Genomic DNA, 15,051 nt, shown 5'->3' with positions numbered 1-15,051 from the left:
ATCTTATGTCGACTATCATATAGATGGAAATTAACTTGTATGAATGCATAAACAACACAAAGGAATCACTTTAAGTCAAAAGACATCTTCTACCCAGCCTTTCATCTGACATTTAAAGTATATGCAGACACTCTGCTAACTTCTAAATGTGTTTTTTTTTTTTTTTTGTACTGATAAGTGCTTATGCTTAAGGGTTACAGTAAATCTATTAAATCATGTTGCAGTCTGGAGGATTTCTGATATTTCTCTTATCGTCCAATTAACAGGGCAGTAATTCATTTAGTAACAAATGTGCTCAAGCCTCTAGGTTCCAGCAAATGTCACTGTGTAGATTAAATAAACCAATAACAACGGCTTAATCATGTCAAACAACTGTGAAGTTGAGGCGAAGACATGGCCGTTGCCTTTATATCATCTCCACAGACACTAGTCACATTTTTATAACCTCTCAGGCAGCAAGAGGAAGTGAAAATATGAGAATAACTCACAAAACTGAGGTTAGGTATGCTGGAGGGGACGCTGATGCGAAGTGTCTGGCCTATTGTTGGGCCCCAGCGTGAAAGGTCATAGAGCTAGCATGTGACACAGAGGTGATGCGATCCAAACGGACTCTTGGCCATTCAGGGGGAAAGCAGTCCTCTCCTTCTGCTGAGCACCCTGCCCCTGCATGCCCCCCTTTGTCCACAGAAAGCAAGCTAATAGGCAGCTGAGTTGAAGCAGGGAAGAGCCATTAGAGCTCAGCGGTGAAGCCCAAGGAATGGCGCTAGCTCAAAGCCCTAATTGAGACGGAGAGAGTTTGGGTCAGTGATCAAGCTGGGGCACGCAGCGTCGCTATAGAATGAGATTTCTGTCTTGTGGACTCTTTCTTTTGTGCAGAGGTGAAGGCAAACAGGAAGAGTCTCTTTGTCCAGTGAATTGAACAGTTAAAAGTGGTACTGTGCAGAGAGCGTGTTACTTCTGGTGCTTTCATTGACTGTATTATGAACACAAGGGGAAAATCCTTGTAATAAAATGTGAGCAGTATCAAAAGAAATCAAATGCTTAGATATAAATTACTCTGCTATTTAGTATTTCCTGAAGTGAAAAGGTTGAAATGTATCTACGAATCCTAGTCTCTAGTACAGTTGAGATCAGATAACATTTATCGCTGGGAGATGATTCCTCTCCCACTCTTCCTTTCCATATTGGATATTTGAGATGGCAGCACTGAGGAAATATCCGTAAACCAGCACCCGCCATCTCATTTATTAGAGGCTTTATTATGGCAGGCAGCAACGTTGTAGAGGGCTTTCCAATCTGTATTCAGCACGCAGATAAAAGTCTTCATCCTAAGTAATGTACCGTTCACTCACTCCCATTCTGGAACACTGGCAATCTGAAAGATTTCAAATTGTTCTATGCTGATGTGCTCTCCGAGCGAAATGAAACAATCTGGCCACTCATGTTCCTGTATGTGATGAACTGACTGATTTGTAGGCTAGGGAGATGCTGCATCTCTCCAAGGATTCACACCTCAGTGCTCCTATTTCATAGACTGTATAATGAGATTAGGTGATATCACTAATCTTTTAAGCTAATAAGCAGTTTTCCAAATGCAAAAAGGTGTGGAGCTTACTCGTCTTGGCCATGACAGTTTTTCCGTGTCAATAGTTGTGTTTTGGGTTTTTTTTTTTTTCCATTGTGTGCCTCTGCCCTGAAGTCACAAACTGAGGCGGATTTATATTAATGTCACATTGTCATCCTGTTGGAGGAGCCAGATAACTCCAAACTTACTGAACTTGTTGGTGTACCCACCTAGCTCATGAACAGGGAACTGCTGCAGACATCAGACACTTTGTCGAAGTTGTGTTGGTTGTGCTTCAGTGATCAAAGCTGATACTTCTGAGTTTTATTACCTGAGGCTGCCAGCATCGATGGATTTGCTGCTGTGTTTACTGCCTGTGTAGACACATTTCCACAATTTGTGTTACCAAGTGGGAAATATCGGACTCTACAAATACTCCCAGTACCTACTTATAATTACCACCAGAACGGTTTATCCTCGACAGCAACCCACAATTACGGTGAATCTGAGATGACAGTGCAACTCATTAGGCACATTTATGCACCTACATGCATTGACGCATACCTGACCTGCATTTATGATGCTGTTTGCTTCCTTATGATCCAACAAATCTCAACAAGGCTCAGTACATTTTTCCTGCCTCAACACTGTTTATGATTCAGCTGTAGTTACTGTTTACACGCAGTTTAAGACGACATGCCCCTCTTTGCCTTTTTTGAGTCACATCGTTGTATTTCTTTGTAGGTATGACAGCTACGGGCGTCTGACTAACGTCACTTACCCCACGGGCCGAGTGAGCAGCTATCGTACAGACGCCGACAGCTCGGTCCGCATCCAGACAGAGGGCTCCAACAAAGAGGATATCACCGTCACCACCAACCTGTCAGCCTCTGGCACCTTCTACACCCTCATGCAGGGTGAGTGTCTTTTACTGAAGCTCATAAGTGGGGCATGTGATTTTTAAGGTATTTTGTGTCCATGCAGTGCCAAAAGCTTTAACTTCACTTCAGCAACAAAATCTTTTTGTTAAATGTGCTCAACTGCTGAGGTATAGTATCATAAATAGGATCTGCATATTGCAAACTTTCACTTTTATTTGTTTACAACCTTAACTCCAAGAAGGTTTGAACGCTGTTTAAATCACAAGTCACAGAATGTGATAATTTGCTGCTCAGTACTCAGTGGGTCAGGATGGGTCTCTATTGTGAAACACGTGATTGTATAAAGGGTATTTCTACATGTGCTCAGGAACACAGTGTCCTAACATTTTCTGGAATTGGGGTCGGAGACATTAAACTTGTAGAAGCAGGTATTCTCATATGCTTAAAGACACATATTTTGACAGAGATCTCTATTTGATGAGACTTTTACTCAGGGATTGCCTTAGGTTCACAGTTTTGCGATTGATGAACAATGTGATTGCCTGTGAATCGTACATGTCTGGATGCTGTGTTGTCGGGGCCAGTAGCTTCTTGTAGGATGTTCTAAGACAAGCCAGTGTTAGGCATTTTATAATGATCATAATCACCAGATGTATCGTTAAGGATAATAATTGTTAGTTGTTGCCCTGGAAGGAGTAATGTGGGCTGTTGCCATGTGAGCTTACCAACAGTTTTGACAGGCCTACTTTGTTGATAGTTGCTATGAAAACTGTTCATAGTGAAGTAGTGAAGAAGAACCAGGACATTCTGTTCACCACTTTCTTACTCTACTGAGGTGGACAATGTTTGAGGTAAAGATATCATAAAAAAAACCTGGGAAAATAAAACCAAAGCTTTATCTAGTGGTTAAATAAATATAAGGTTTTATGATGCAGGTGAGCTGACCTTTAAAATAAGATGTAATGTCTTGCTCCTTGAGTACAGAGTGTACTCGCGGGAGTATTTATTGGTCCTCTGTTGTTTTAATAAAATGTGTTGTGCAACTCCGATTTACCACAATGGAAGCATATATTGAGTTTCTGTCAGAAAACATCATTTATAAAGCACGATGCTGGTGGCTGTACGAGATCCTCCAGGTTTGGGAAATGAGTGAGAAAGATGAAGGCAGCGGGCAGACTGATGTCGTGGCTTCATCCACATGATTTGTCTCACACATTTTGGCATTCTTATATCCTGTTTAGTACCTGACCAATTGCTTCATTGATTACCCGTTGATAGCTTTGAACTTTTTGGACCTGCATCCATATTTAAAAGACAGCCCCCCCCTACACCCCAGAATTAAATGCATCCTTCACCCTGGACCTCCTGACTCACTACAAAGCTCTGTCTGAAACAGAAGATGACAATCTCTGGTTACTCACTGTTGCTCAGTGGACTGCTCACCTCCATGTTGTGACCTTGTCTTAGACATCTGCTTGTGTGAAGCGTGGCGCCAGGAACTCTGCTGTTAATTAATTCACTATTGTCTGCTTTGTAAGCTTGCAACTGGGTGATCACATAACACGTGAATGCACCACCTTCAAGATTCCTCTCTGGTCATCTGGTGTGTTTGTCTTCAACACACCTCGAGGTTGTTCATCATGTTGTCGTTATGTGATGCCGATAGCTTTAAGATTCAAGCGAGATCTTTTGTAATGGTCTTTGAAATTGTAGTCGCAACTCCAACTAGACGTCTTCAAGAGATAATGAAATATATCAAATATCACCAAAATCACACAAGTCACATTTATATAGACTTTATACCTTCAGTGAGTTGAAAAACAATTCAAGTCATGAAATAGAGATGCAAGTATGAAATAGTAAATAGATAAAGATATTGCACCGAGTGTGGATTACGTACTTGCATACCTCTCTGGAGCCAAAAGCCTTTATGACTGAGTAAGGTATCATCCTTATTTGTAACTGATAACTGAAAATGATGGTTGGGTGTAATGTTCCATCATTCATTTTGTTTTTAAGCAGACTACAACCTCCTTTACTGTCAGTCCAAGGCAGATATCCTCCCCTGGTATGCATATATCACCATGAACTCCCCAGTTCAGCAGTATTCTCATCTTCAGCTGGTCTCGGAGGCCTCCTTTAGGTAGGGTCTGCCCCAGAGGCTTTTGGTCAACCCCTGAAGTGTCTGTGTGATGGAGAGACATAACGGCCAGTGCGAGGTCAGCCCTGCCTCCCCTGCCCATATCTCATGTCTGAGCTCAATTTTTCCCACACGATCTTTATTGTTGTTCTCGGTGCAAATGAAGAAATCCTCGCGTCCACCTCACCATGACATGTAAACATGGGGAAATTACAGTGTATTTTTTTGATTTTTTTTTTTCTTCTATTAAATGAAGTCAACTCATTATCATAGTGTTTGACAAGCCATTAATTTTCAACTGCTCTTAATGAGAATAATATTAATCCTGGTGCCTGTCAGTCTGCTGACAGGAGGCGAGAAGGAGGCATTCTCTGATGAATGTACAAGAGATGCTCAGTGGAAACATTAGTCACTGGTCTGGAGCTGGTACACAGGCTGTCGTCACCTAGGGACAGTAACAGACAGGCTCAGATTTATCCCTTGTGAATGTGTGTGTGTGTGTGTGTGTGTGTGTGTGTGTGTGTGTGTGTGCGCGCGCGCGCATGTGTTCACCCCGCCTTCTCCGTGGCCACAGGCAAGTTAGCAGCTTTGATAGTTTTCATTCCCCCGTATCCTCGAGGCTGCTGCAACAGCTGTAAAACTTTACTTTACTGGCGCTGTGAAACCTCTCGCTATTGATCTTTGTTGTCACAGACCCAACATTATCGCAGGGGTTCAGTTAAATACTGCTGCTAAAGGCTTTCTTTTTTGCTGAGCAGCCATTTTAGGTCATTATGTTTGTGTCTCACCGAGATGAATACTAGATTAAGTCCTCTTACATCAGCTACAAGAAGCGCTGATTGTTTCTGTTATTCTAATCCTAATCATAACCGTTTCCTCCTATGCCCTCTCTACATGCACAGATCAAGTCCGGAACAGCTATTTCATTGGTCTGGATGGTTCGCTGCGGCTAGTCTTGGCCAATGGTATGGAGGTGTCCCTGCACACCGAGCCCCACCTACTGGCCGGCACAGTCATCCCCACAGTCAGCAAGAGGAACGTAACCCTGGCCATCGATAATGGCCTTAACTTGGTGGAGTGGAGACAGAGGAAGGAGCAGGCTCGTGGCCAGGTCACTGTGTATGGACGCAGGTTAAGGGTAAGCATGCCGCGTTGTTAAGAGTGACTGGTGCTCACAAAGGAGCGACTGTTAAAGGAAAGACGGGTGTGAGGAGAATTTCTATCTTGCCCAAAATGGCATTGAATTTCAGCTACATCCTTTATGTGACTGCACTCACTCAGCAATTTAGCCTTGACTGACAGACTTCTGCATTCCTCAGTGTGAGTTTGAGGTGCAGACTAACAGATAGCAGCTCTGTGTCAACAAAACACGAAAGCTTAGATCCCTCCATTTGCAGAGTGGTGTCCAAGGCAGACACTACTCTGCAATGCACCCTTCCTTGTAGAATACCTTTTAACATGAATGACATAAATTACTGCTTTTTTATCTAGCATAGAATTAAAACTGAGATAGAAATTGTGCCTCATATTATTGTGCAGTGTATTTGTATGTGATGGGCCTTAAGACTCATGGGTGTGTTGGTCAAATTCAACTTTGTGTATCATTTGCATTATTCTCACCCCTATCTATGGCAGCACGCAAGCAAACTCAGAGCCAACTGAACAACATTTGAGAGCTGAGCACAGAAATAGAACAGAGATGGATGAACAGGTATTAATTAACAAGTCAGTTGTCTTAACTTCAGCGCTGGAGTTGTTCAACACCAGTGACAACTGCACAGTCATTTGATGTGGGAGTGAATGCAGATTAGAGACGAAAGACAGGTGTTAGTGTGTTAACCTTACCTTGCAAAAATGACACAGCTACACACCGATTATCAACAGGTCCTTGTTCATAATGAGATAAACACAGAATGTTTGACCATAAAGCATCTAGAGTGACCCAGTGGAAATTCCCATTAACACAGGGAGCATCTATAAAAAATGTATCCTGATTGATTGGCTTGCGCTGTTTCTGTCTTGGCTTTGCAAGACAAACAACAACTTTGGTTAAGTTGTCTTCCACATTCTCTGGGAGGCGACACAGCTAATGGGGAGGTGCCACTTTGTCTGTCATTGGCTGTTCATTTAATGGCCCTGTTGTCCCTCTGGAAGTGAAAGCTTCTAATGTATGTTACAGACAATGGCCCCAGGGGTGAGATAGGAAATGGGAGCAGCCTAATGGCAAGAACAGAGGGGATGAACAGAGCTGGAATCATTGAGCGACCTTGAGTGGCATGTCAAGTGATATTACGTGGGTGGTTGGATGAGTGTGTGGCAGTGAGGAGGAGGGGGCGTCTCGAATACAGAACAGAGGGATGCATGAGGAGCGGAGCAAGAGAGACAACTGCGTGGCTCTGACGTCTGAGTCTCTCTTGTGCTCGGTAGTAGCGAAGATGCAGAAGTGTACGGGCAACAACCCATTCCGATGTTTGTGTTTGTGTCGGTGTTTATTTTGCGGACATGACACGTGCATGTGTTTGTTGTATTGTGCTGATCGTGTCCTACGGTTTAACGGATCACTGCTCAACCCAATTCACAGTGACACGTGCCACTTGGGCTCGCCCCCTTCCAGCCGCACACATCCTGTATGATTTATGTTTTATGTTTTCATGATTTATGCCGCAGAAGCCACAGCAACTGTTTCTTTCCAAACCCCCCTTTTTAGACTGAGTAGTGTGTACATGTACATTGATGAGAGGGTGCTTGTGGCTGCCACTCTGCCAGAGCAAGAATCTTCCACAAACTTCAGCGTGGAATTAAAAAAAAAAAAGATCTCTATATTAGCATTTTAGTACCATCATAGTGTCTTATAATGCAGGGCTGTTTGTTCAAAAGAGGCAACACATAAAAAAGATAGAAGTTGTTTTCTTTGATTGCAATGTGAGAATAAACATGACTGATGTTATTGAAGACAACAGAGTAATGGTTGAATTAATCATGAGAGGGGATGAAAAGCATTTCCACTTGTGAACTGACTGATTGAGATTGTCATTTGACACAAAAGTCATTGATAATGATTGAGAGATCAGATGTTGAGATGTTTGATGTCGAGGACAGTTTAAAAATGTAACATTGAAGGTCTAATGTACCGTTACAGTCTCTGTTCTGTCGCTACACATCTCCTCTTCTTCTGCACGTCTTTGAGAATTTCCTTTTAGAGGCGATGTCCAATTTGAAATAATTCCTCTTGAGTGGGTTTCCATTCTCATGGGATCTTGGGATCTCTGCTGTAAGAGGTTTTTTCCACCTTGTTGAGTCTTTGGCGAACCAGATCCTGGCATGAGGAACTTTCTCTCTCACTTATACCTTATTGCCTGTTGGGAGCAATCTCAATACAATCTTTTTGGACAGACAGCAGCACCTCTGCTGCCTGTGAAAGACTCTGAGTCCAGTGGATGAGACGGGGCCAGAGCAGCAGCGGTCTCAGTTCCAATTTCTTACTGTATCTGTTAAAATCTAGGTAGTTTAACAAATCACGGTAAAAATGCAGTAGTAATTTCACATTTGTTAGTGAGATCTAACACTTTCAATGACAGTAAGTGAAAGCAGAGATAAAACAATTGTGGACTCCTTATTCTTATCTCTAGCTCCATTTGAGGACCCCTACCGTCAGTCTCAAGGCTCAGATTGCTTGTGTTGCTCAAAACCTTCATTGAATCGTGCTCCTCATGAATCTGTTGCTCTTAGTTTAAAGTAATCCTCTCAATTAGGTATCAGTGACATTAATTGCCTCTGGTGTAATTGTCCCTTCACAGATGAGAGACCTAAGCATGCTTTTCTCAATGTGAGATTGAAAAAGTGAGGCTTCTCAGCAAGCCCCCCTGCAACCTGCTCTGTGAAATGTGTCTGGAAAGAAGCCAGAAGCAGCTCTCTGAGCTGTGATGTTTTTTTAAGTCTTGCCAAGCGTTTTAACAAGCTAAATGGTTGCATGTCTGAGGAGCAACTATGTACATCAATGAGAGAAAAAAAAAACCATGTTAAATAATACAGAAATGGGAGGGCATAGTTTTAATTTCATCCTGATAATGTCTGGTGAGGTGTCCATTATCAGGAATTTATGGAGTCTGTTGGATGGTTGCCTCCATGGAGTCTATTAATTGTTGATAATGGACACCTCATTAACCCACCATGGTCACCTGTCAGAAAACAATCATCAAAAAAGAAAAAAAAAACATTAATGTATATTTTCACAAGTTGTGCAAGCACTATAATATCAGAGACCACATTTTTCCAAATCCTCCATTTGGGGATTGTATAGAGATTTCCTCTTACTCAGAACATAAGGCCATTTTCTCCTCTTGATTTTATTTTTTCCTCTGTAGCTTCTGTTTATACAGGCTGCTGACCGAGAAACATAATGTTCGGCCTGTTGGTTGATCTTTTTGTCGACAGCACAGGAGCTGCCTCCGCAGTTAAGCCTGGCAGCATGTTGGACTCTGTGCCGACCAGAACATGGCCTGCAGGATTAACACGCTTCAGAGCGGTGTCTTTCTGCTCTGATCACAGTGAAGCCATGGGTCACTGTGTGCAGCCTCATGCATTCAAAAGAGGCAAAAAAAGAAAAAAAAATGTGAAGTGTCATTTAAACAATGTTCTGAGTCACCCGGGAGAAGAATTGATTTTTTTCTCCTCTTTTCCAATTTACGGAAATGGCTAAATAAAATGAGAGTCATCTCCGCCTGGTAATTCTTTTCAGTAAGCAGCGAAAATGAATTTAATGATCAATGTGGCTCTAATGTCTCTTGCATGAATAGGCAACTCCCACTAAGACTGTGCTGAATTTTTGCACAAACAAAGAAATATGGTAATTCTTATAATTTCATCACTTCAATGGCTCCTGCAGTCCTGAGATACAGCTCCTCTGTTGTAATTAAAAGCTGAGAAAGGAAGAGTATGAAATAATCACTTTGTGATTAAAGCTCTCCTCGTAAGGCGCCACCTCAGAAGGGCAATGCACCAATTCCTCTGAATCATTTTAAACTTCCAAACATGTTTATTCCCTCTCAGTGGATTAGCTGTGGTCAAACTGAATGTTTCTAACACCTTGTATTTTGTCCTATAGGTTCATAACAGGAACTTGCTATCACTGGATTTTGACCGAATCACCAGGACAGAGAAGGTCTACGATGACCACAGGAAGTTTACATTACGGATCCACTATGACCATGCTGGGCGGCCCACTCTGTGGGCACCAAGCAGTCGTCTGAATGGTGTCAATGTCACCTATTCCTCTGGAGGGCATGTGGCAGGTATCCAAAGAGGCACCATGTCTGTACGCATGGAGTATGACCAGAATGGCAGAATCACCTCCCAGATTTTTGCTGATGGCAAATCATGGAGCTACACTTACCTTGAGAAGGTATGTATTGTCGTTGTAATGATGATTAGATGGTTTATATTGCTGCATTCACATGGATACAGGCAAACACCACCTGGACAGAGCAAAACAAACAGTCAGGACTGGCAGGAAGGCAAAACAACAACACTTGTGATGATATGTTGCAGTGGTGATGTTGTATTGGACCCCCAGCAAAGCAAATTCGTTTCACTGATGGGCTCATTTCCTTATGTAGATCGTATAAAGGTATAGTTTTTCAGTTGCGACTGTTTCATGACCAATTAAAAATGCTGCATTCTCTCAATATTCTACTGCAAACTTGAACATGAATTCCTCCAAAACACAAGTTACCACCTAAATGTTATGTCGAATTATTCATTTCAGACATAAGTATTTGAAGAAGTGCAGAACAAATACAAATAATTGGCTTCTAGTTGTCTTGATCATCCATGTTTTGTCCATGTATGAGGCAGATATGTAACATCCAACTGTACATTTAATCAACGAGGATGGCAAGAAGTTTAACTTACAGTTACATTACTGTTGCCGCTATTCTCTGACGGCCATCGTGCTCTCATCCACTGAAATGAAAACCGGTTAGCTGTCTGCCGTCTGCCTGAATCCATGTGAATGCAGAATTGGTAGGGACCTGTTGTACAGATACATTCTGAAGGTGTGTTTGTGTAAGAACCTTGACAGAAGATTTTAGTACAGAAGTTAAAAGTTAACTTGTAATACCGCAGCAGTGTTTGTGCTGCTTTATCAGGCTGTGGCACAGATATCAGCAGAAATGTAATTAAAACCTGTCTGGTGCACTGCAGACGTTATACTTTGTTACCGTAGTCTGACAGCAAAGCTCAACCTGAAATAGCTCTGAAGAGAAGAACAGAGTGAACTGTCTCTTTCGACTCACTAATTCAAGTCAAGACTGTTGTGGAGAAGGCGAAGAGCTGCGATTCCCCAGCTTAGATGTGTAATATGAAAATGGCAGCCAATAACCTTGTTAATAGTCCATCGTCCCTTTTCAACGACCTCTAAGTGCTGGCAGCCTTAGAACTGATTTGAACACTCATTTATTGGTGCAAGAAGGGCGTGAATGGAGATTTTTTTTTTTTTTTTGATTTGCAGAGTTGTGAAAAATTCAGCTGCCTCTTACTGTTTGGATCAAAAGATCTCACAAATAAGAAACAAGAAGCAGCATGTTTGTGAAATCATCTCTAAAGGAAATCTTAATGTCACAGGAATATCACATACTCCACTTTCAGATGGGAATTAGATTCGGTCTGAATCAGACTTGCATGCATAATGTGTCGTATCTTTTGACATTTTGCTTGTCCTTTTGTGGTATACCACTGTCTTTTAAGTGACAGTATGTCGTCACAGTGTGTAGGTTATGCAAGGAAGAGATTCAAATTAACTTTTGTATAGCTCATATTACGTATTTCTTCATTTTAAATGTCTATCTAATTGTAATAACTGGTGGCATTTATACACCGAGCAAATACACCAAATACATTATATCATGACACTATTATATGTAATGAATCTCACACTCTATTTTTAATTGTATCACAGACCAACTGACTGTTTCCTTTTCTCTTTACAGTCCATGGTCCTACTGCTCTACAGCCAGAGGCAGTATATCTTTGAATTTGACAAAAATGACCGACTGTCCTCTGTGACCATGCCCAACGTGGCACGGCAGACACTAGAGACCTCCCGCTCCATTGGCTACTACAGAAATACCTACCGGCCCCCTGAAGGGAACGCTTCAGTGCTCCAAGACTACAGCGAGGACGGCCAGTTGCTGCAGACCACCTACCTGGGCACGGGCCGCAGGATCATCTACAAATATGGCAAGCTCTCCAAACTGCTGGAGATCCTCTATGACACCACACGCATCGGTTTCTCCTACGATGAGGTGGCAGGCATGCTGAAGACGGTCAACCTGCAGAGTGAGGGCTTTACCTGCACCATCCGCTACCGTCAGATCGGCCCACTGATCGACAGGCAGATTTTCAGATTCAGTGAAGAGGGCATGGTCAACGCCAGATTTGACTATGTGTATGACAACAGTTTCCGAGTCACTAGCATGCAGGCTGTCATCAATGAAACACCGCTGCCAATCGACTTGTACCGCTACGACGATGTGTCCGGCAAAACAGAACAGTTCGGCAAATTTGGAGTGATCTATTATGACATAAATCAAATTATCACCACTGCAGTGATGACCCACACCAAACATTTTGACGCCTATGGGCGGGTGAAGGAGGTCCAATATGAGATTTTCCGCTCACTCATGTACTGGATGATGGTACAGTATGACAACATGGGGCGAGTGGTGGCGAAGGAGCTAAAGGTCGGGCCTTATGCCAACACCACGCGCTACACATACGAGTATGACGCCGATGGTCAACTTCAGGTGGTCTCCATCAACGACAAGCCTCTGTGGAGGTACAGCTACGACCTGAACGGCAACTTGCACCTTCTCAGTCCTGGAAACAGCGCACGCCTAACCCCGCTGCGCTATGATATCAGAGACCGCATTACTCGCTTGGGAGATGTCCAGTACAGGATGGACGAGGACGGTTTCCTCAAGCAGCGAGGGAACGATTACTTTGAGTACAACTCAGCCGGCCTGCTTGTTAAGGTATACAACAAAGTAACCGGTTGGAGCATCAAATACCGTTACGATGGCCTGGGCAGGAGGGTGTCCAGCAGAAGCAGCATGGGCCACCACCTACAGTTCTTCTATGCTGACTTATCCAGCCCCACTCGAGTCACCCATATGTACAATCACTCCAGCTCTGAGATCACTTCTCTATACTATGACCTGCAGGGACACCTGTTCGCCATGGAGCTTAGCAGCGGGGATGAGTTTTATGTGGCCTGTGATAACATAGGCACCCCTCTAGCTGTCTTCAGTGGCTCAGGCCTCATGATCAAGCAGGTCCTCCACACAGCATTCGGGGAGGTTTACCTCGACACCAACCCCAGCTTCCAGCTCATAATCGGCTACCAGGGAGGCCTGTATGAGCCGCTCAGTAAACTGGTCCACATGGGCAGACGAGACTACGACGTCCTTGCTGGCCGCTGGACAACACCCGATCATGACATCTGGAAACGTCTCAACAGCCGCCGCATTGTGCCATTTAACTTGTACATGTTCAAGAATAACAATCCTCTCAGCAACAACGAGGAGATAAAGTGCTACATGACTGGTAAGGTCATTTAACAGACGTGTGTTTTTTACAGCAAGGATTTGATGAAAGAATTCCCACTATCTTCCTTTGCGGAGAAAAGGGGAAATAGAAAATATGGGTTACAAAGCTTCAAGATGTCAATAGAAATTTCCCAAACTACGGCTTCCATCCTTCTCCAAAGTAGCAGGCTGCAGACTTGTCAGGGCGACACTTAAAGCCTGTAGGCGGTGTGTATTTGATGCTCAAATCCAAGATTTTCTGTGAAGTATTCCTCTAACAGCTGTAATGAAAGTAAGAAAGATCACGCTCTAAATAATCCACACAAATATTTGAATTGTTTACAGGTAGTAACTGTACATAAATAGGAGTTGGCAGATGTTAAACGAGTCGTGCTGGAGCAATCAATTATGCATATAACTTGTTTACGGTGGTAAAATTACATGTGCGAAGGGGGAGGAGAGTGCACCATATCTTAACCCTGTGAAACGGCTGTTGTTTGCAGCTCAGCAAACAATACACATTTCACGTTTCTCTGTCAGCTTTAGTGCATTTTTATTCTAAACAACAAGGCACAAATGGAGGAACAGACTGCCAAAATTAAATTGAAAAGCAGTGTGCTAGAGAGGCTTTTAAGAGCTTCCTCGTCAGGACACTGAGGTTGTTTTTCTGTGTGTGTGTGTGTGTGTGTGTGCGTGCGTCCAGTGGCTATCGTTTTGAAAGTGCTCAAAGGGAACAATGCTGGTACAGCAAAGCCTCCTCTGTTGTTGAACACTCAGGTCCCTTCCCAGAAATATCACATCGTTTTCTGTTGCTTTGTGGTAGGGAGGAGGTAAATGGCAGTGAAAGCACCCCAGTGGAGAAGGAGAGCACAATGGATCCATAGAAACCTTAGCCAGGGCCAGTTGTATCAGCCTCTTTGGCTTGAAGGAAAACAACATTGTTAAGGATACTCGGTGAACACTCTATGGTTAAATCAATCAGCTTCAGCCAGATCTCGTTCACAAATGGGAGATTTAATTCTCTATGTTCATCCTGCATTATGTCTACTTGATAATGCGCATCATCAGGCTATCAAATAATCCAGTTAATTCTGTTTTATCCTTTATTCATTTACCTATAGACAATACCGAGCAGAAAAATAGTCACTTTTTGTTCAGGTGGAATCTGGGCTCCTATTTCTTTCTGTTCAACAAAGCTATTTAGCCGGCTGCCAAACAGAGAGGCGTTCAGCTTCACAGTCCACCATTAGGGGCTGACTGGCATTTGAATGCTAAGCAGACTGTTAGATATACTGTAGTGGGTCTGCTTCAATTGTGATTGATGGCGCTGACATTTCCATTCCTTTCACTAAATTATCAGGGTCTTTTCATTGTCCTCAAACAAATTCTTATTTAAAAAAGCTTTGTCAGGTGCCACAATGTGGCAGTGCCAATCTGTGACAAACTTGCCCCCCAGGTGTCACAGCAATGATTCCCCTGTCCATAACAAACACACTGAAAGGGGCAAGAAACAAATGGCTCAGACGACTCAGGCTTTTGCTTCCAGTCATGTATCTTTCGCTGTGATATTCAGAATAAATAACACCTTATCACACTGGCTGGCAAGAGCACCTATAACCACGGCGCTGGTGGCTGCTATTAGACGATCCAAATTATCGTGATTACGCGCATTTGAATCCCAGACACGTCACTTTCTACTTTTTCAGCATCTCATTAAAAAAAAAAATTATTGCAGAAGAACCCGCTGAGTCTTCAAGATATCTCATGTTGAAGTCTCGGCTGCTTTAAAATGACATGAAATTATAGTATATAATTATCAGCACCACAGACACTCCAGAGTCACGGCATTTCTGGGACCCAGCTGTGTGTCATTAGCGTGGCACC

General features: G+C 43.0%; 1 protein-coding gene across 4 annotated transcripts in view; it reads left to right on the top strand.

Moving 5' to 3' along the window:
* The window catches only part of tenm4 (teneurin transmembrane protein 4), a 205,519-nt gene that overhangs the window by 183,146 nt on the left and 7,322 nt on the right, over positions 1–15,051 (top strand). For all 4 annotated transcript variants that reach the window (XM_037073890.1, XM_037073918.1, XM_037073908.1 and 1 more), the window contains 4 exons: positions 2,309–2,481; positions 5,488–5,723; positions 9,690–9,986; positions 11,572–13,186. In XM_037073890.1, coding sequence (XP_036929785.1) covers positions 2,309–2,481; positions 5,488–5,723; positions 9,690–9,986; positions 11,572–13,186 — 2,321 coding nt within the window. The remainder of the gene's footprint in view (positions 1–2,308; positions 2,482–5,487; positions 5,724–9,689; positions 9,987–11,571; positions 13,187–15,051) is intronic.

This window comes from Acanthopagrus latus, chromosome 2, assembly GCF_904848185.1.
Source record: "Acanthopagrus latus isolate v.2019 chromosome 2, fAcaLat1.1, whole genome shotgun sequence".
Lineage (NCBI taxonomy): Eukaryota > Metazoa > Chordata > Actinopteri > Spariformes > Sparidae > Acanthopagrus > Acanthopagrus latus.
The sequence above is the reverse complement of the archived record's forward strand: the minus strand, read 5'-3'. Positions and strand labels throughout refer to the sequence as shown.